The following is a 19,756-nucleotide window of genomic DNA, read 5'->3' on the forward strand; positions in this document are numbered from 1 at the left end:
CACGGCAGGGGTCACCGCATGACAAACGTCTGTCCTTTGGAACAGAACAGTCAGAGCCCTCTGCCCCGCTGCGGTCTCCCTCCCGTCACCTGATGCACATGCGGGACGAATGGCGGTGGCTTTTCTAGGCTGACCTGGGCAGATACTCTGGAACTCAAGAGCAATGGATTCACGGGACTCCTGACTGCTCCCTCCTGCCCCTTCCCCTGCACTGAGTGGGGGGGATTCCAACGTGGGAGCCCAGAAAGATGACTGGGCAAAGGGACAGTGCTGGACACTGGGCTCTCCACTTTCTCTTTCCAGAGAGTCCGAGGAACTTTCTGGCAAGAGAAAGTCCCCAGCCTGTGGGCACACTGCAGGCCTTTCACGCGTTGGTTCCCCTCCCTGGCTTCTCGGCGCCCTCTCCCCTGTCCCCCGGCTCCTGTGGCAGCAGCCCGTGCTGGCCAGGCCCAGACACATCTGCCCATCACTCTCCGTGCTGCTGTGTCTCCATCTTATTTGATCCCCCAGGGGCCACCTGCCCCTCTTTCTGGGAACTTCTCCTGGCTCCCCTGACACTGCCCCTGTCTGGCCCTCCTCCTACCTCACCGGTTTCTCTGTCTTCACCTCCTCCACTGCTTGTGACTCTGTCCCAGAGTGCCCAGAGCCCCGGCCTGTCCCTGTCCCCCTCCTCCCTGTGCACACCCCCAGGCTCACCTGCTCACCCTGGCCACAGCTCTGGGCTCATCTGGCTATAACCATGGACTGCGGCCCAGGCCCCTCATCAGAGCTCCAGGCCTAAGAGCCTACCAGTCCCCCATCTGGAGGCATCCAAGATGGAAAATGGCCCCATTTTTAATTTACACCGACCAAGCCTGTCCTGCTCGGATGCCCTGATTCACCAGGTGGATGTGTTTGATCTGGTCATCATTTCCCTTCTCAGACCGTTCCGTCCTGCATCTCCTGCCATCAGAGGCCCTTTGTAGTCTGCCGATACCCGCCTCTCCAGCCTTTCTCACCCTCCTCATTTTCACTCTCCAAACCACACGACTTCTTTCAGACCCTGGAATTTGGTTGGGGGCCATATGCTTCCCCCACTCACATTTGCTACACCTTGTTCCCTGGCTGCCCCACTGGCATCTGCAGACCTCAGATCAGCACAAGTGCCCCCTGGGGAAAAGCTTCCCACAATGCCCTGCTCCCCAGCTACCGAGGCCCCAGCTGAGCTCAGGCACCCCTGACCTCCGCACCTCCCACAGGACCCTGCTCTCAGAACTAGCCCCTCGGCCTCCGCTGGCTGCCCTGCCTTCACCTCCACATGTGCTCAAGTCTCCTCGGTTTGCTGCCTCTCTCTGCTCCTTCCTTGGGCCCCCAGCCTGGGCTCCCTCATGTTTCTAGGAGGCAGAATCGATGGGAAGCCTTCAGCTGGGCTTCGCACTAGCCAGCTGGTCCTGTGCTGAGATGGGGAGGCCAGAGCCTCCCTATGTGAGTGGGTGGACACAAAGTGAGCTCTAAAGCCATTTCCAGGTCCAAGGTCCTAGGGTTGGGTTTTCTTGGTTTAGACAAGGTGTCGGAAAACTGTGGCCCAAGAGCTAACTCTGGCCCTCAACCTGGTTTTGTAGATAAAGTCTTATTGGTACACGGCCATGCCGTGTCCTCTGAAGGACATGTCCAATGTTCATTGCTGCCCCCTGGTTTAGACCATGAATCCCTTTCAACCCTCCAGTGTCTGGATCCCAGGGTCAGCCAAGCTCAGTGCTCCTAGGTCAGTTTAACCCAGGAGAACCTCACAATCAAGTGCAAAAACAAAAACTGAGCCCAAGGGCTCCATAACATTGGACTTTTCTGATTCCATATCTTAAATCCTGCATTCCCCAGACGGGCTTCCAAGCTCGGGGTGACACAGAAGTTGACAATCATTTGCCATTTGTAATGGAAAGAAACAATTCACTTATTGTGGCCACGGCAGATGTGGCCTCATGACTTGGGCCTTTTCTGGGGCCAGGATTGTGGGAGAGCCCATGGGACACTGGCTGTGGCTGTGTGGTGGTGGAGGACCTACTCCGGCAGCCAGCCACCCCCTCAAGCCACAGAAATGGGAGCAAGCGGCGTGCTGCCACCCTTGGCCCTGGAGGCCTTTGTGGGAAGTTTGCCAGCAGTGTCCCGGTGCCCCTGGCTACATCCTTTCCCCTCACCTGGACCTGGGTCATGTGATCAGGCCAGGCCCCTGCTCAAACTCATCCCAGCTCCCCCAGAGGGTGGCCGGCTCTTCCCTCCCCAGCTTCTGTTGCTCTGGCCTGGAAGGCTCCTTCAGGGCCCTCCTCCCGGGTGTAATCAGAGACTCACTTTGATGCCCCTCACTAGCCTCGTTTGCTGCCTGTCGCCAGAGCCCGGCGCAGAGCGGCCGCTCAGTCACCAGCAGAAGGTGCCAGGCTGCCCACTCCAACGTGCGCCGTCGGCTTGAGTCATCCTGAGTGTCTTACAGCTGACGGTGAGTCAGCTTCCCTCCAGCTTCCATTTCCCTGCATGCAAATCTTGGGCTCTTAACACATGGCCTGGGATTGGTCTTATGATGGGGAGTTTTCAGGCCACTCCACGCTGAAGGGCACAGTCAACCCCCGGGACACGGGTTTGGTGGGAACTGGGAAACGTTTCTAAGAGAGGGCCGCCCTGGAGGCCTGAGCTCGCACCTGGGAGTCTGAGGACATCCCCACCGTGGTGTTTAGCGCGTCCCTGCGAAAGCCTGGTCACAGCTGGGTGGGTCCAGCGCTCTTCCCCAGTGCGTGACCCTTACTGCCTCCTGAAGCTCCTCTCCTGGCCTGGGACTGTCGCAGGGGCCAGGGCAGGGTCCTCAGGCCACCTGTCCATCTCTAGGACGCCCAAAGGGATGTCATTGCCCTCAAGGCTGTGAGTGCCGCCCACAGCGCACAGCCCACCTCGACGCCACCAATGCCCCCTGCACCGCCTCCGCCTGCATCTGCTGCTCCTGTACCTCCCGTCGATGGCTAATGGGCCTCTCGAACTGGAGGAGGTCCAGGAGGACCGTCAGCCTTGCCCCCCGCCGACCCTGCCCCTCGCCTAGTCCTTGCCTCCTGGTGCAGGGCTCTGGCTGAAACTTGCAGGCACAGACCCAGTGCCGCACATCAGCGTGTCTTGGGGCCCCTCTTTCCCGAAACTCTCCAGGGCGGAGCCGTCCCCGCCTCAAGCGCTGCGGCTGTGTCTCCCTGCAGCCCCCGAGCGCAGAGACGCCCCCCGCCTGGTCCCTGGATCTTTCCCGGGCTCCAGCCCGCGTGGCTGCCGCCCCTGGGGTCTCTGGTCCTCCTCTCTGACCGCTGAGTCAGGCCCTGCCCTCGCTGTGTGGCAGGCAGCGACTCCAAACACCCCAGCAGCTGCTGAAGCTGCGCTGGGTCCCGACTGGTGGCGCTCACACTGGTCTGCGCAGTGCGGGACGCCCCCAGGTCCAGGTTACTGTGAGAGAATTTAAAGGTAAAGAAAGACGTGAAAGACGGCCAGTAAAGAGGGCTCCTAGATCACAGCCAGCCAGGAGCAGGTCCGGCTGGGGCTGGGGGCTGCCCCACGGCTTCCCTCCCCTTTCCGAGTGAGGCCTGCTGCGCCCCACCGCCTGGCCTCTGACACCGCGGCCCGCTTCCTCCTTCGTTGTCAGCTCTGTCCCCCTTGTCTAGGTTACTCTTTGCCCCTCGCTCGGGGCCGCAGCCCCTCCAGCTGTTGGTACGCAGGGGCCCAGCTTCGTTTGGCCCTGTTCTCTTCTGCCCCCACTCCCCAGGGACCTCTCCGTTGGGCGCCCCGTGCCCCCCACACCGCACCCCTGCTTCCAGGTCCCCCTGCTGCTGCCCATCTCCTATCGTGGCCAAGGGCCCCAGGGTCGTCTGGGCCTTTTCTCCGTCCACATCCACGCATTTCCTGGGTGCTTCTAGCCATCTGCCTGCTAAGGAGCTCCCGCCTCAATGTCCAGACTCGGGGCTCTGCCTGCTTCTTCAACTTTACCTCCCACCCCCCCACGTCTCCTCCCTTGTCTCCCTGTTGCCACCCTTGACGTCCACGGTCTCTTCTCAGCATGGCAGCCTGAGCAATCTTTTCCAGCGGAAGTCAGAGCGTGTCGCACCTTCCACTGGTCCAAACACTTCAGTGGCTGTGTCTCCCTCAAAGGAAAAGTCCTGCCAGGGCCTGCCTCGGGCCATTCTCTTCCTCTTTCTCCTTTACCCTCTCCAGCCTCCCGGCTCTTCCTCAAGCACGACACTCCTGCCTCAGGACCTTTGCACTGGCTGTTCCCTCTGTCAGGAAGGCTCTTCCCCAGTCAGCCTCATGGCTCCCCCTCAGCTCTTTCCGTTTACAGCCGCAATCCACTCATCTCCCTCAGCACCCCGGCATCTCTTCTGCCTCCTTTTCTCCCCAGCATGGTTCACCTTCAAACACCCCACACATCCCATTATTCTCTCCTCTGTCTCCTGTCACTGGAACATAAGGCCCCTGACGTCCCCAGCACCCAGCACAGCACCCGCATGCAGCAGGGGCTCAGTGGGTAGGTGCTGGGAGTAGGGGGCCCACGCAGCCTGGCACGTGTCTCCCACCATAGCTTCCCCGACCAGCGCTCTCCGCCCACGGTGCTCGGAACAGCAAGCTTGGGTGTCCCCCAGGGCCATCACCCCTGCCCTGTCCCCCACCTACACTCTTCTTCCACCAGATCATCCCATGTCGGCCGTGCCTCCTTATTTGGAACTCAGCTCACAAATCATCCTCTGAGAGGCTGTCCCGGACAACCTTTCTCCAAAATAGTGCCACTAATGTTTCTCTCGTTCTGCTTCCTTTCCCTCTGAGGCTGGTGACCACCTGCACTCAGCGCAAACTTCCTTCTCTGTTGTTTGCTGCCCGGCCCTCGCCCCCGCACGTGAGCCCTGGCCTGTCTTCCCCTCACCGTGAGCTCCATTAGCGGGGATGGGGCACGTGATACTCCAGACCCGCAGGACTACCCCGGCCACAAGGAGAAAGGATGCTTGTGTCCGACTCTGCCACGGGACCATGCTACTGATGAAGAGTTGCAAGCAGAAGGGGGGAAGGTCGCGGCTGAAAGTGGATGTACCCCGCTTTTGTTTTGAACTTTAATCGCTTGCGTTTGCAATGTAGGTGGTGGTGGAGGCGGAGAAGGGACGTGGAAGCAGGGAGGAAAGCGAAGGATGAAGGATCTCCCACCCCATTAAAGGAAAAGAAAAGGAGAGAAAAATAAAAGCAAAGGCTCCCGAACAACAATGACAATGGCCACAACAGAAACTGGGTCTGACACCTTTGGACTGTGGGAGGAGCAGGCCCTGGGGGGGTCGTCACCCTCTGCACCCTCCCTTCTCTCTCACTGTGAAGCTCACAGAGCTCAAAATTCTTCCATCCAACTCCTGCCCTGTCCTTCCGTACCAACCACTATCCAGAACCTTCTGTGGGAGGAAGGAACCTGGCAGCTTCCCTGGCAACGGGGCTTTAGAGCAAATTCTGAACACAGCAGCCCGGGAGAGCCATGGCGCCTCCATGAACTTTAGGCTGCCAAGTCCCAAACCCTCCCTGTAGGCATGAGGGTGAATCGTGACTTGAGACCAACACAAAGAGGTGTGCGGTGATGGACCCACAATCAAGGGGGTAGCAAGGGGGAAGGCTCCCTTTCCTCACCATGGAATTAGAAGACGTGAAAATTCAGACTCCAGAGTCGGCTCTTTCACTGAGGGATCGAATCCCAAACCAAAGACGCAGCTTTGTGTGAGCTGGCCAGCCGAAAGTGCTGGTGGCTTGTGAGTTTTGTGAAGATTACCTCCCATTCTGTGGGCATGCGTGTGTGCCCAGGACCGGGACAGGCCAGACTCAGTGGCCGGCGTCAACAAGATGTTGCACTGAACTGACCCAGGCACGGAGAGTCCTGGGTTTTCCAGGGGCTCAGCCTTGCCTCTCATCCTGGCTGTCTCCAGCTGCAGGGCCTCAGATAAGTCTCCTGGGCTTCCTGGGCCCTGGCTCCCAGCCCCAGGAGTCGGCCCGGAAGTGTCTGCGGGGGTGGGGGGCTCTGGAGCAGGGCTTTCAGGGTCTGCCTTAGGCTGCAAGCTGGCATGTGCTTTAGGAATTGCCTGGAAGGTTCTTCCACGTGGTAGGGTCCCTGGCTGCAGGAGGCTCGGGTAGGGCTGACACTGTTCCTAGTGCGGAGACAGTGTGCACACTGTCAAAGAGCTGACCAAAAATGCCAATACACTATTCCCACAAACCCCCGTGGGCAGACTTGCCTCGAAATCAATGGATTTCCTGAGAAGGAAGCAAATTCCAGCAAACAAGACAGCTTTCACTCTGCAGGGCTCCTTCCTCAGTGGGGCTCTAAGAGTGTGTGAGGGGCGTGTCTCCCCAGGCTCCAGAAGGGCGTGTCCACAGAAGCCCCGGGGGCTCGCCGGGCTGGGCTTTGCCAAGTCGGCAAAAGCCAATTAAAATAAAGCAACTGTCATGATATGTTTTCGGTTGATCAGAACTGAAGGGCCCTGAGGGGTCCTTCTGGGCACATCTGAGCAAACTCGCCACCTGCCCCTGGGACAGTAAGCGTTTGAGCACAGGGGCCCACTGTTGCTGCAGGAGGGCCAGGCTGCTGGGGAACAGGCTGCGGATATGTGGCTGGGGGGGCGCTCGCACCTGGGGGCAGCCATCTGGTGGCCCGGGCTTGCCGCTCATTAGCAAACCTGAGGGAATAGACACCTCCTGTCTGCCTACACCTTGGGGATCCTAAGAGCCAGCTGGGGAATGAGGCCGAGCTTCCTGAAGAATTACTGTGTGAGAGTGTGATTGGGGCAGGAATGAGGGTGACTGACACACTAACGGGATAGGATTTCACACCCCCTTCGTTTCCAGAAGACTGATGGTGGTTAGTAAAGAATGCTTTCTCCTAAGCCACTCCGGCGGGTGGCCGCAAGGCCAGGCATGGCTGGGGTCCCGTGCAATGGCTGTGGTGGGGCGGCCACAAAGGCAGGCAGGAGAGACGGCTGAGTGGGCAGCGGGGAGGCAGCCAAGGCCATTCTGGAGCCGGGGGCGGGGTGTCGGAGGTCAAAAGGAAGTGTGCGTGGCTGTGAATGTGGGCGCGCTGAGCCCCGAGGACCATCGCACCTCTAGCCTCCCCCCATCACTCCTCTGAGGGGCTGTCCTCCCCCTCGGACTCTGGCCACTTCTTGCGTCAATGTTGCGTGCCGGGGCCTGCACTGGGTGAGCAATGTCACCTGTCACTCTGGCCTTCGGGCTCCTTGTCCACACCCGCAACCAGGCCTTCCACCTACACAGCCTGAGGCTCTCACCGGAAGCGATGTTGGGCTGAGACTGGCCGCGGCGCTCGGGAGGAGGCGCGGCCTGGCCGGGTGGTAGGCAAGGAGGACAGAAGCCTTCCTGAAAGAGCTGGGTTTTCCTGAGGAAACCTTGTGCCCCGTGACCACTGCACCCTGCCTTTCTTCTGGTAAGTTCCGAGAGAGAGACTGAAGGCCTAGGGCTGTCCTCCACTCTGCCAGGCCTTCCCCTGATTCGTACGATGTGGGTGCCAGACTTGGTGATTTCTCGGGGTCTTTGAAGCTTGGACTGGGAAGCGGTGATGGTGCAGGGAGTGGTCTTGGTCGGCAGCTTCTGGAAGCAGGAACGTCCCCTGGTGCCACCTGGCCCTCCATCCAGCATCTTGTGAGTCAGGACATCGGGACCCTCCTCAGGCAGAAGGCGCTCATCTCCCAGTGGTACGTGGTGTGGATGGACAGTGACCCTTCTTCTGGCCAGGAGCTACCTAGGTCCCCCGGGAGCGGCTCCTACCCCACGCTGCTGGGCTCCCGGCACTGGGAAGGGGGACAGGACAGGTGGCCGCAGAAAGAAGGAAGGTACTAGAAGCCGAGGAAGAGAGAGGAGAAGGAGGCTGCCCCCAGGGAGGCGGCCTGAGGCCCCCAGACAGCGCGGCCTCAGCAGGAGTGTGGGGAAGGCCTAGGGGTGAGCAGAGGAGGGACGGGATGCCTTCCCCCAAGTCAACACACAGGCGGATGGACAGACAGACAGAGAGGAGGCACAGAGAGAGATGGCAAAGGAACACGTGAAGGAAGTGGCAGGGGAGGGCAGCTGCGGCCCAGCAGGCCCTGGTCGAGCCTCCTGCCGGCTTCCCCAGGTGGAGTGGTGCCAAGTGCCCTGTGGGACAAGCTTTCCAGCTCGCCTGTGACGGCCGTCAGCCAGCGTCTGCGGCCCCGGGTGGGTGGCTCAGTGAACGTTCAAGGGAGCTGGACATGTGTGTGGCCTGTGGGATGGGAGCACGCTCGTGTGTGTGTGTGTGTGTGTGTGTGTGTGTGTGTTTACGTGTGCGCTGTTTCCAAAGGGGACAAGGAGGCCCCAGTGGGGACCAGTACGTCCCTTCCATAAAGGGCAGAGTGGTCTGAAAGGACAGCTTAAGCAAGAGGAGGGACGCCCTCCACTGGGGACCTCTTACCAGTTCCTAAAAAAAAAAAAGAAGAAGAAGAAAAGAAAAAACAAAAAAGAAAACACAAGACAAAAGAAAACAGGAAAAGAGAAGAAATCAAGCAAAAAGAAAATCCCAGAGTCTGGTGTGGGAGAAAAGCACAGTTAACAGCTCCCGTCCACGGGGAAGTGATGTGTTCACAGAGGTGAGAGCTGCCGGGTCCCACTGGAAGGAAAGGAAACAGGTAGCAGTGAACCATCCTGGCAGGGGCTCTGGGCTCATACTTGAAGGTGTACTGTTTGGCTTTTGAAGTCTCGAGTTTGCTGTGAGAAGCAGGTGGCTCTGGGGGGCAGTGGGGGGCCCACACTGTTCCTTGTGTTGTCTCTGACTGGGCGGACCGTGGGGTGCTGGGCTCCATGGCCTAGTGGCTTGCCCCTGGGTTCCTTTTAAAATGTGACAGACATGGCGGGAACTTTTCAGAGGGACGTATAAAAAGGAAGCAATTTCTCCCAGCTTCTCGAAGGAAGGAGGAGAGAGAGTCTGGACCAGATCAGGTTAAGACCTTCCAGTCCTGAGGCCTGCTTGGAAAGAGGGAAGATGCTTTGGGAACAAAAGGAAACGTGGCCGAGGGCGGGCTCGAGGCATGAGGAGGGCGCCTGGGGTCCCCTTTAACGCCCGGGGCTCAGGTGTACTGCCTTTGGAAACCACTCCAAGGAGAGCTCTGGAAGCTGCTGCTTTAGTCCCAAGAGGGCGGGCTGGGTTCTTCCGCTGTGAATGGCGCTGCAAAGGCGCTCGCCTCTCCTTCCAGTCCTGGGGGCGGCCCTGAGCCCGCGCGCCTCCCTCGAGCTGCCCCGCGGAACACTGACCAAGGCCCCAACCTGACTGACACCAGACACCACCAGAAGCGGCCAAGTTCATGAAGAACCATCAGCAAAGGCAGACAAGTTCAAGAAAAGAAAACCAGCAACAGAAGGAGCGCTAAACAAAACCCCAAAACCAAAGGAAAGAACAGAAGGTCCAGCAGTGCCATGGATTCAGTCCATTTCATAAGAGGATGTGGCTTTAGAGAGACACACCGTCTGGGCGGGAAGGACTGAACAGGGCGATAAAGAAAGAACGGAAAAGCCTCGGTGAGCGGAGGATGTAAGACTGGAAAAAAAGAGAAGGAAGAGGCGGGAGGCTTTTTCCTCCCCCAGAGATGCCATTTATGAGAGAAAAGGGGACTCAAGACTCACTCCCAGCGGCACTGGTGGGATTGGCAGCAGAGAGAATTACGTGAGTAGGGGTAGAAAGATTGGTTACGTCATGGAGCTGGCTGAGGACCGAGGACCGCCGGCGCACAGCACCCTGAAATGAACCGCTTCTCTTGAAGGTACTCACTACCTCCATCTGTGGGAGAGAAAATGAGATAAAGGTTGGCTTGCACTGTAGTCCCCGCGACCGCACGGGGGTGGGGCTGGGCGGGGACAGGGGCCACACTGGGTGCATATCGTGACAGCAAAGCCTCCTTGAGGCCGCCTCGGTGCTTCTGCTGGGGCCGAGGCCGAGGCCGAGTCTGGCCTCTGCGTCATCCACCACGAGAGGCTTTGCTGAGCAAATGATTAGCGCTCAGAAGACCTGGCGCGCGGGGGTTGACGCTGGATCGCGCGCACCGCAAACACTTTAGACAGAGCCATTTGCATTCACGATATGTTCATCGCAAGCCACTCATCAGTAAGTCCCCTTCCCTGGCCCGTCCTCTGTTTATGTTGCCATAAGTGACTGAGGGGCACTCCCTGGGAAGTCTCAGTGTAAGAATGGATTTTCAAAGAGGGGGAGGGGGTTTCCCCAAAGCCCCTGCTTTCTCTCATCGGAATGCCTTCCCACAGGCAGGGCAGGAGGGAGAGTGGAGAGCCTGGGTCTGGGGAGCAAAGGTGGCTTTACTTTGTCCCCCACCCTTAAAGCCTCCTAGGCGGCTTCAGGAAATGAGAGCCATGGGGGTGAACTTGCCGGAGATGCAGTATCTTTGGGCTTCCCGACCCGCCTTTGGCTGGCAGGGGGGCCTGGGGGTGGAGCAAGCCCAGGCGTGGGGTCCCAAGGAACCGTGGCTGGGTGGCCACTGTGAACGTCCCCCCATCAGAAGACCGTGTGTCTAGGTTCTGGGAGGCCAGCCCGCTGTGGCGTACTTCGGGCCGCTTCTTAGAGAATGTCCCCTCTTAGTGGGGAGTGTGTGTGGAATCTCTGGCCTTAGAAGGTGGATCTGATTTCTAGAAAGTGCCACATAGTTCACTGGATGACGTGAGCAGCGGAGTGCTCAGACGGCCCCCATCCCAACCAAAGTGAAGACGGCCGGCATTTCAACCCTTGGACGCGCTGCCAGACAGACTAATTGTGTACGCACCACTGAGCCCCCTTCTGCCCAGCAGAAGTAAGGCATACTGAGTGCCCACGGGGACTGGCGCAGTGCCGAGTGCCCCAGCACACTGAAGGAAGATGACCCATGCCGATGTCGCTGTCTCTTTGCGGGGGGGGGGGGGGGGCATCTCCTCCCTAGATTGAGATGTTTCTAAGGCTACGGAGACAGGGGACTGTCTCAAGAGGGGACTCTTACTGTGGCAGAGGCGACAAGGGAAGGGAAAAATGCCTTTCCTGCCTCTGATTGGGCCTCTCCGCATGGTGTCCCGAGGCGATGATGGTATCAGTCAAAATACCACAGAATTATCCCTCCGCCCCACGCCTACCCGGAAGCCCCCCACACTGGGCCAGGAACGAGGCCCAGTCACTGCTGAAGCTTCTCTGGTTTAGAATGGAATGCGAAATAGACCACGTCGTGAGCACTTTGAAAAGCTCCACGTCCTGCATTTGGAGGACTCTTTTATTCTGGAATGACACCCTTCCTGGCTGGTGCGTTTCTATGTGCCTGGAATGATGGTGAGAGCGGGGCAGCAGCTTAGGAAATGCCTTCACTTAGCAACATAAAAACTTGTGCTGGTCTCTGAAGTCTGGGGAGCAATTTTGTGCCTTGCAAAGGTTGGAAATCTAGGGCTGGCTGCCTAGAGAACGTTTCTCTTGGCATGGGGCGTATGCAACTTGAGGGGCTTTATTTCTCCTTTGCAAGCAGGTATTTTGAATCAAAATGAACAAACGCTCTTAAAAAGTGAACTAAAGCAACTGGTTGGTTCGGCATTCCTGAGAAGTGTGGTGGAGTTGATGTGACAAAGTCAAGGGGAGGAATGAGTGGCTCCATGGAGAGGCCAGGGCTAAGGGATGGGGGAAGGAGACTTGGGTGACCTTGGGCAAGTCCCTTCTCTCTGGGCCCCATTTCCCCATGTGGAAAGCAGGGACCCGACCAGCCCAGAACTGCAAGGCTCTGACTGAGGGGACCCACTCTGCCAACGGGGTGGCAGTGTCAGGTCCAAGAGCCTGCAGGCAGTAAGAAGACACAGACACACAGGTGGCCGGGCCACCAGAGATCTCTTCCCGGACACCTAGGATTGGGGCAGGGCTGTGGTCTTGGCTGCTAGAAGAGCTAACACTGACTTTGGCTCAGCGATGGAAGCAAATAGGCTCTGCTGCAGAACCCGCCCAGCATGACACACCGGAGCCCGTCGGGGCGGGATGGGTGGGTGGGTGCTCACGGTTGAGCAGCCAGGAGGCCACGGGGAAAACCTAGACAGCTGGTGACAAAGGCTCCTCCCATTCTACTGGGCGCTCAGTGTTCTGGCCGGGCCCAAGACATCCTTCCCCCGCCACGCTGGCCAAGGCGCCTGCGATGCCGGGAGGGCTGAGCCAGAGGCCCGGAGCAGCCCCTTGGGACTCTGAGAAGGCTTCATGGGGCCGCCGTGGGATGAGGAGGGGCCCCAGGGGACACGGTGGGAGCTGCCTGGGGCACAGACAGTGGCCAGCATGGAGGCACAGCAACGCGGCGAGCAGAGTGGGAGTCTGGGAAGGCAGCAGGGGTTCCGGGGACGCAGGGCACGTGGGGTGATGCCGAGAGGCAGACGGGAGGCTGAGAGCTTCTGGCCGGGGAGCTGAGGCTGGCGCCTGGGGAGGAGAGGGGCGCCCAGAGACTAGGCCCCCAGGGGCTGTGTGGCAGCAGCTGGTGAGCCGCGTGCACTGGGAGGGCGCTGTGGGCACCTGGCATGGAGGATTCTTTGGGATGAGCCCATGGTGACTTGTGACAGGCTGGAGGCGGGCACTGGGGAGAGCTGTGCTCTCAGGTCCTGGCCCAGGCCAAGCAGCCACGCGGGAAGCCGCCCGAGCAGGCGCCCGGTGGTGTTCTTCCTGCCGGTGGGTCTCCGGGGCAAGAGCAATTGGAGCTGGGTCGGGGCAGTGGGGCTGTGGGTCCAGGACAGAGCACGGAGGAAGGCCCGGGAGGAGCAGGGAGTGATGGGGTGTCACACGCTGGCTATGTTGCAAATAGGCTGCAGGGGTCCAGGGTGGACCCCGGGAGCCTCAGTCCAGGCAGAGACGTGGGCGGCTGGGCCAGGAGGGTGTTGGGGGCGGGGCCGGAGGTGGCTGGACCGGGCATGCGCGTTCGAAGGGCCATGCCAATGTGCCAGCTGTGTGGAGAGACGGGAAGAGGGTCCGGGACAGCTCCAGGGCTCTGGCTTGGGTAGTAGAAGTGAGGGAGCCATGGATCAGGAGCTGGGGGGCGGGAGGAGGTGGGCTTGGGGAGGTGGGGCCTGGGTCTGGGCTGACCTGAGCCCAGGGTGGGTGCCGTGAGGCAGAGGAGAAGGTGGTGCGTGAGGGGCGCCTGGTCGCCATCTGGAGGCTGTGCGGGGAGGGCCAGGCCACGGGGAACTGGCAAGAAGAGACCAGTGCCCCGGGGACCGTGGGACTTCCAGCAGCTAGGGTCACAGCCAGGCGACAGGGCAGACCACGGTCTCAGTGGGAAGTGGGAGTGACAGGCAAGGAAGATGGAGAGGGGCCAGCAAGCTGCCAGGAGAGCAGGGCGGACCGCACTTCCGGAAGGGCGCTGGGAAACAGTCCGCAAGCAGGAGGGATGGAGGGACAGCCCAGCTCGGTAGCCGGGAGGGTGTCTCACAGACCTTGGTGAGAACCGCCTCTGGGGTGTTGAGGGCAGATGTCAGGCTATGATGAGAGAGACAGCAAGTATGGAACATTCTGGCAAGAAGGCTGGCCGGGAAGAGCTGGGGGCAGGAAGCGAGGGTGGCTCTGTCAGGCAGACTCTCAGGAAGCCTTTGCAAGCGCCCACAGCTGGGCAGTCGTCCTGGCTGTCTGAGTTTATAGAGGAGATTGGGATGCACAGAACGGACCAACTTGGTTACCAGCGTTCACTTCCCAAATGAAGTCTTTCCACAGAATTCACAGTATAACCCAATGAATGGTGAGCTCACCGAAGGCTATTGGAAACGGGCATCTGCCTCATCCCGAGAAGGCCCCTGCCCCATGACCTGGGGCAGCTCCCAGCAAAGAAAACGAGTCCCGGCAGCTACTCAGACAGTGGGTGGCCCGTGCCCCCATCTCCCTGAGATACAGCTCTGGGTCACAGCACACGCCGTTAGCTGACACCTGTGCCCACTAGCGGGGAGGGCCACCTGGGCTCTGGGCGAGGCGTCAGGGAGAGGCCATCTTGGAGACGTACTGTCATCCGGCACATCCGGCAACTGCCCTTGTGATCGCGGCGGCAAGCCCCAAGGGCTTCCCTGTCCTCTCAGCTCACCTCGCCCATTCTCCGCCTCTGGCTTGTTGCCCCCCTCGCGAGGCGGGAGAGCCAGAGCGGCCGAGCAGCCCGGCGGCTTACCTGCGTCTGGATCCGGTTGAGGCCCCGGAACCAGAGGATCTGGCCTCTGCGCAGCTCCCGCTCGGCGTGGTCGATCTCTTCCTCGCCCTCAGCCAGCTCCTCGTCGGTCATCTCGTCCTTCCCGGGCCCGTGCCCCGCTTCCTTCAGGCACTTGAGCTGGCTGGTGGGGATGGTGGCGATGACCTGGGTCGCCAGAGGTGAGGGACAGCAGGCAGAAGTGGCCGTCAGAGGTGGGAGCTCTGCTGGGGCCGGGAGCGGATGCAGGCTGCCTGCCTCCCGCTGATGCAGGCCCAGGCCGTGTGTGCGCCCGCCCCTGCACAGGCCCCGGCACCGTGTGCAGCTCTCTCCTCAGTGCTTGCTCCCTGTGGGCGGCCCCTGGGCCGCCTCTGCCTGCTGCCGAATCCTGCTCTCCGAAGCAGTGTGCGTGCCAGTGGACCCTCCTCCATCGACGCCCAGAGGAGCGGCTCACGCCACCTTCCCGCACAGCATGTGATGTAAGGGACTCGCTTCGCCAGACCAAGGTCTGGCCCTGGCCTGGCTCATGGGAGGGGACCTTTAGGCCCCTGCCTCTTGGTTTAGCTGGGGCCAAGGGCAGGCGGTGATTTGGGGTGGGTCCCTGGGTCGCATGTACCAGCTTGACCTCCGGCGCGCGGAGATTAACTAAGTCACACGGGCTCCCCAGGCCTCCAGGACCGACGCCACTCAAGTCCCCGGACCGCACCACTCAGGGGAGCTGCCCTGATGGTGGTACCCGTGCGTGTCATCACACATTACCGCTGGGAGAAACTGCACTGCCACGCGACTCCCCTGGCGGGGGAGCTGGGAGCTCGTGCCCGGCCTCTCCTGGGCCTGCCCTATGTAAGCATGATCTTGGACATCTAGCCTCCAGAGAATAACACCTGCCGTTGAAGCCACCCTGTCTGGAAGGTTCACAGAGGTATTGTGTAGCTTCAAATATGTGAGCATTTCCCAAGCCACCCAACTCTAAGGCACGATTTTCAGCTCCTACCGTGGCAAGGGGAGCGGCGGGTGGTTTTGCTGGGCGCTGTGGCATCCCAGCCATGGCCCTTTGCATGCTCTCTGCTGAGGCTGTCACTTGTGGCCCTGCACCTAGGTCATGGCCTGTCCCAGAGGCAGGCTAGGGGACCCTGGGCTGCCCACAGTTCCCCAGACAAATTGGAAAGGGGCAGGGCTGGGAAAGCCACCGAGGCAGACACTTACCTGTCCCCAGACCAGCTCCCCAACACCAACAAACAGGCACCAGAGCCACTGTTCCGTAGACAGCGGGGAGCAGCTGAAGGGCTTTCCGCCGAACTGCACGATGACAATCTGTGGAAGAGGGGTGGGCGGGAGGCGCGTCCGGCCAGCTCCTCTAGCCCTCGGGGCTCCCCCTGTCCTGTGGGCCGAGCTCAGGGAGTCAGAAGGCTTGTTGCTTCACCCAGGTAGACAGGCAGTTCCCGGGAGCCTTCTTTTCTCTGGCCTCCTTCCCTTCGTCCCCACCTCAGCCAGTGCCTAGAGAAGCTTCCTAGACCGGCTGACCACAGGCCGTGGGTGCTGTGCCGGACAGGCACGTGGCCTCGCTTGCTGCAAGGTGCCCACTGAGCCAGGCGCCCCGGACTGTCCCTTTTCCAGCCTTCGGGCGAGGCTCGGTCATGTTAGCCACGTTCCTCCCGCAGCCTCATGGCCCCTCCGTGGGAGGAGTCCTCTTCCAGGGGTGAGCTTTTCAACTACAGACCAACTGGTCCCAAGGCCACACTCCAACTCTCTCTGGTCCTGGGCTCTCACCCTCCAGGCCACTGTCCCCCTCCCTAACCACCCAGGGCTGGGTCCCAGACCACAAGGTGGACAGCCCTACACCCCAGAGCCCGGGAATTATTCACACCATCAAGTGCTCAGCCTGCCCCTCCTGCCTCAGCTCCTGCTCTGGGTTTCCCGCTCTCCTGCCTGCCGACCAGCCCGGGTGCTTCCCCAGGTGGTCCCCGTGCCATGGCTGGCCCCCCCTCTGAGAACTGCGAGAAACCAGCTATCCTGGCCTGTTGGCCTCGCTCTACCTCACATTTTCTATCAATACGCCCTGGTTTTGAACACTCAGCGCCTCCTGGAGTTAAGGTGGCCTCCCGCCAAGGAATGGAGTTCTAGAAATGGGAGTGGCAGACCTGGAGGGACCTGCAAGAGTGGAGCCATCGCTCCTACCTGGATGACGAAGGTGCCCAGCACGATGGTGCAGAAGATGGGGTTGCCGAAGATGCCGTGGAAGACGTTGCGCTCGCCATGGATCTTCCGCGCGTTGATCTCGTTGAAGAGCTGCATCATGACGAAGGTGTTGAAGATGATGGTGTAGTGCTCGGAGGGCGGCGAGTGCAGGGGCGCGTTCCTCCCGCTGTCAATGTCGAAGAAGAGCTCGCCTGCAAGCCCAGGGCCGCGTGAGGGGAGCCGGACCCAGGTGGGCGCGTCACCACCGGGCGACACGGCTGGAAGTCATGAGCCCCCCAGCCCCCAGGCTAAGCAACGGGAGATCACAGCCAAGGCCGGGTCCAGACCAGGGGGGTCTGGCACTGAAACCCCAGGACAGGGGGGTGAAGACATTAAGACCCGTTTGCACACTGGCTCGAGCTGGGGAAGGAACGGCTCTCGGGTCAGCCATGACCAGCTTCTGCTCCCGAGATAGCAGAGAAAGGCCCCATGAGAGGACCCCAGGTGCTGCCGTTTGGGCGCCCTCACGTGGTGACTCTTGCCCCTTGGCCACCGCCATGCCTGCACTGAACTTTGAGTCTACTCCCAGGAACATGTGCTGAGAGCCAAGCCACACATAGACAAAGCGACAAACCCGCCCCCACGTAAATAAAGGAATCTCCTAAAAGGAGCCGATGCCGTACAGAGAACAAAACTCCCAGGATGGCAGGGAGGTGAGGGCCGAGGGGTCCTCACCGGAAATCGGGTCCCCAGGTGCCCGTCTGTCCCTGCCACTGCCGGACAGCGCCGGGGCCTGCGGGGCTGGCCACAGCACAGGGTGCCCTGGGCCAACCTACCGACGAACAGCAGCGTGAAGATGGTAGTGAGCTGGTAGGCGGCGTGGCCCAGAATGTTCTTCATCATGGTCCGTGAGATCAGGGGCTTGTCCCGGCCATACGGCTTCCGCAGCAGCAGCGACTCAGTGGGCGGCTCTGTTGCCAGGGCCAGAGAGGCGAATGTGTCCATGATCAAGTTCACCCACAACATCTGCACGGCTTTGAGAGGAGAGTCCTGTGGAGAGGAGCCAGTTACCCCAACATGGGCCTGGAAACCCCACCGGCCCCCCACTCCTGGGAAGAGACGCAGCTTGGGGTCAATGTCACTGGAATTGAATTCAAGTGAAAATGCAACAGATCCAACCTTCCCATAAAAACGCGACATCTCCATCCCTATGTTTTCTTAAAGTTAGCAGAGAGTTTTCGCTGGGCTTTCAGATTCCTGCTCTTAAAATGTTGTCAGTCTCCCTTCTTCTCTCACCTGCTGGCAGTGATCTAGAAGGTGTGGTCCAAACTGTTAGCAGGAGGCTGCCACACCCTGTCACTTGGCCCAGACCATAAAAGAGCCCGACAGATGCATTCCTGCACCCGAGGGCCAGGAAGAGGTAGAAACTGCACTGGACCTTCCTTCCCATCGCCTCTGACTTGTTGGTTAAAAATGAGCCTCACAGAAGACAGACACCAGGGACCATATCCTGTGGGATTCCATGCCTATGAAACTTCTGGAACTGACAGACCCATGGAAACAGAAAGCGAATGGGTGGATGCCAGGGCTGGGGGAGAGGAGAGTGGGGAGTGGCTGCCTGGTGGGTACAGGGGTGATGAAAAGGTTCTGGACTGAGGTATAGGTGACGGTTGCACAAGATGTGCATCGAACACCACAGGATGGTTCAAATGGCTATCACGGTACAGTTTATGTCATGCGGAGTTTCTCTCAATTCAAAAATACCTTTGAAAGGGAGACAAATTCTGGACACTCACTAATGGGGAGAATTGGAGAACTGAAAAAGGAAAAGAGGCTCCTGCAAAGGTTAACCACGGAGTTCCCAGCAGACCCAGGACAAGCGCAAATGCAGGTCTACCAAGACTCGCACACGCATGTCCACAGCGGCCACAGGTGGAAACAACCCAAATGCCCATTGATGGAGGGATGCAGAAACACAAGGTGCTTGCTCCATACGATGGAACATCAGTCCACCATCAAGAGGAATAAAGTACCTGCTACAACATGGATGGGCCTCGAGAACATTGCGCTAAGTGAAGGAGCCAGACACAAACAACCACCTATGATTTGGTTCCGTGTAGCTGAAATGTCCAGAATAGGCAAGTCTGTAGAGACAGAAAGCAGATGAGCGGGTGCCGGGGGCTGGTGGAGGGGGAGTGGCGCTTCCTTCTGGGGTGATGAAAACATGACGGAACTACATAGAGGTGATGATGGTACAACACTGTGAATGTACTTAAAAGTCACTGAACTGTATACTCTCAAACGGTGAAGTTTTTGATGGGTGAATTCTATCTCAACCAAAAAAGTCTGCAACAAAAAAAACCTGGCTCCCGCCACTGGGTCCTCAGGTAGGGGCTCTTCAGCCCTCACCCTGCTGGGGGCGGGGTCCCCTGGGCTTGCTCTGCACACTGGGGTCCAGGTGCACCGGGCGGGAGGAGCCCGGCCACGGGAGGGAGAGCCCGGGGTCTTCCCTGGGCTCCGGTGGCCCCCAGTGCCCACCTGAGTGATGCAGGCACCCGTGAAAGCCACAATCACGGCCACCACGTTGACCGTCAGCTGGAACTGCAGGAACTTGGAGATGCTGTCGTAGACATTGCGGCCCCACATGACGGCCTTGACGATGCTGGTGAAGTTGTCGTCCGTCAGGATGATGTCCGAGGCTTCCTTTGCCACGTCAGTCCCCGCGATGCCCTGGGGGACACACACACCGTGTCCACGGGGCCCCTTCCCCAGCCCCCCTCACCCACTCCAAACGTGTCCTTGTACTAGAGAGGTTTTGCTCACAAACAAAGAGGGCGCCACCGCTGCAGCCGCCACCAACAGGGCAGAGCTTGCAGAGGCCCAGGTGGCCAAGATGTGAGAGAAAGAAACTTCTGGCACTCTGCAACTTGCCTCAACGCTAGCCCCCACACTGCTGCACAAAGCTTACGTCCTCCATCACAAGGCCCCACCTGGCGTGGTGAGCCAGGCTGACAGCGGGTGGCTTACCATGGCGAAGCCCACGTCCGCCTTCTTGAGGGCTGGCCCATCGTTGGTGCCGTCCCCGGTCACGGCCACCACCTGCCGCTGCTCGCCGGTGTTGCTGTCGATGATCCCTGGAACACAGATCAGGGCAGGTCTGGTGCCACCTGTGGCCCCGGGTGACCAGCCCGGGGGCGGGGGGGGGGGCAGTAGGCTCCAGTCCTCCGTGCTGTCCGCCATCTTTGGGACCAAGTCCTGTGCCTTCACTGGCAGTCGCATCCCCCTTCTCCCACCCTGGCCCGTCACCCAGTGCGATGATACAGGGTGGTGGGATTTCGTAGAAGGCAGGGGCTCGGCACTGGGCAACTTGGAGAAATGTCTCCCTCTCCTGGGCC

General features: G+C 59.9%; 2 protein-coding genes across 15 annotated transcripts in view; both read right to left on the bottom strand.

The window, feature by feature from the left end:
• Positions 1-19,756, bottom strand: part of LOC132418601 (paraneoplastic antigen Ma6E-like) — a 302,944-nt gene that overhangs the window by 16,657 nt on the left and 266,531 nt on the right. The gene's annotated exons all lie outside the window — the stretch shown is intronic.
• Positions 1-19,756, bottom strand: part of ATP2B3 (ATPase plasma membrane Ca2+ transporting 3) — a 42,628-nt gene that overhangs the window by 2,986 nt on the left and 19,886 nt on the right. For 8 of the 14 annotated variants that reach the window (XM_060002547.1, XM_060002543.1, XM_060002548.1 and 5 more), the window contains 6 exons: positions 19,389-19,495; positions 18,900-19,091; positions 17,198-17,411; positions 16,362-16,573; positions 15,390-15,497; positions 14,169-14,351 (listed from right to left, as the gene is read on the bottom strand). In XM_060002547.1, the coding sequence (XP_059858530.1) occupies positions 14,169-14,351; positions 15,390-15,497; positions 16,362-16,573; positions 17,198-17,411; positions 18,900-19,091; positions 19,389-19,495 (1,016 nt within the window). Of the gene's footprint in view, positions 1-9,657; positions 9,812-14,168; positions 14,352-15,389; positions 15,498-16,361; positions 16,574-17,197; positions 17,412-18,899; positions 19,092-19,388; positions 19,496-19,756 lie in introns of all 14 variants that reach the window. The other 6 variants (XM_069540366.1, XM_060002542.1, XM_060002546.1 and 3 more) reach the window with 4 other exon arrangements.

Source organism: Delphinus delphis, chromosome X, assembly GCF_949987515.2.
Source record: "Delphinus delphis chromosome X, mDelDel1.2, whole genome shotgun sequence".
Classification (NCBI taxonomy): domain Eukaryota; kingdom Metazoa; phylum Chordata; class Mammalia; order Artiodactyla; family Delphinidae; genus Delphinus; species Delphinus delphis.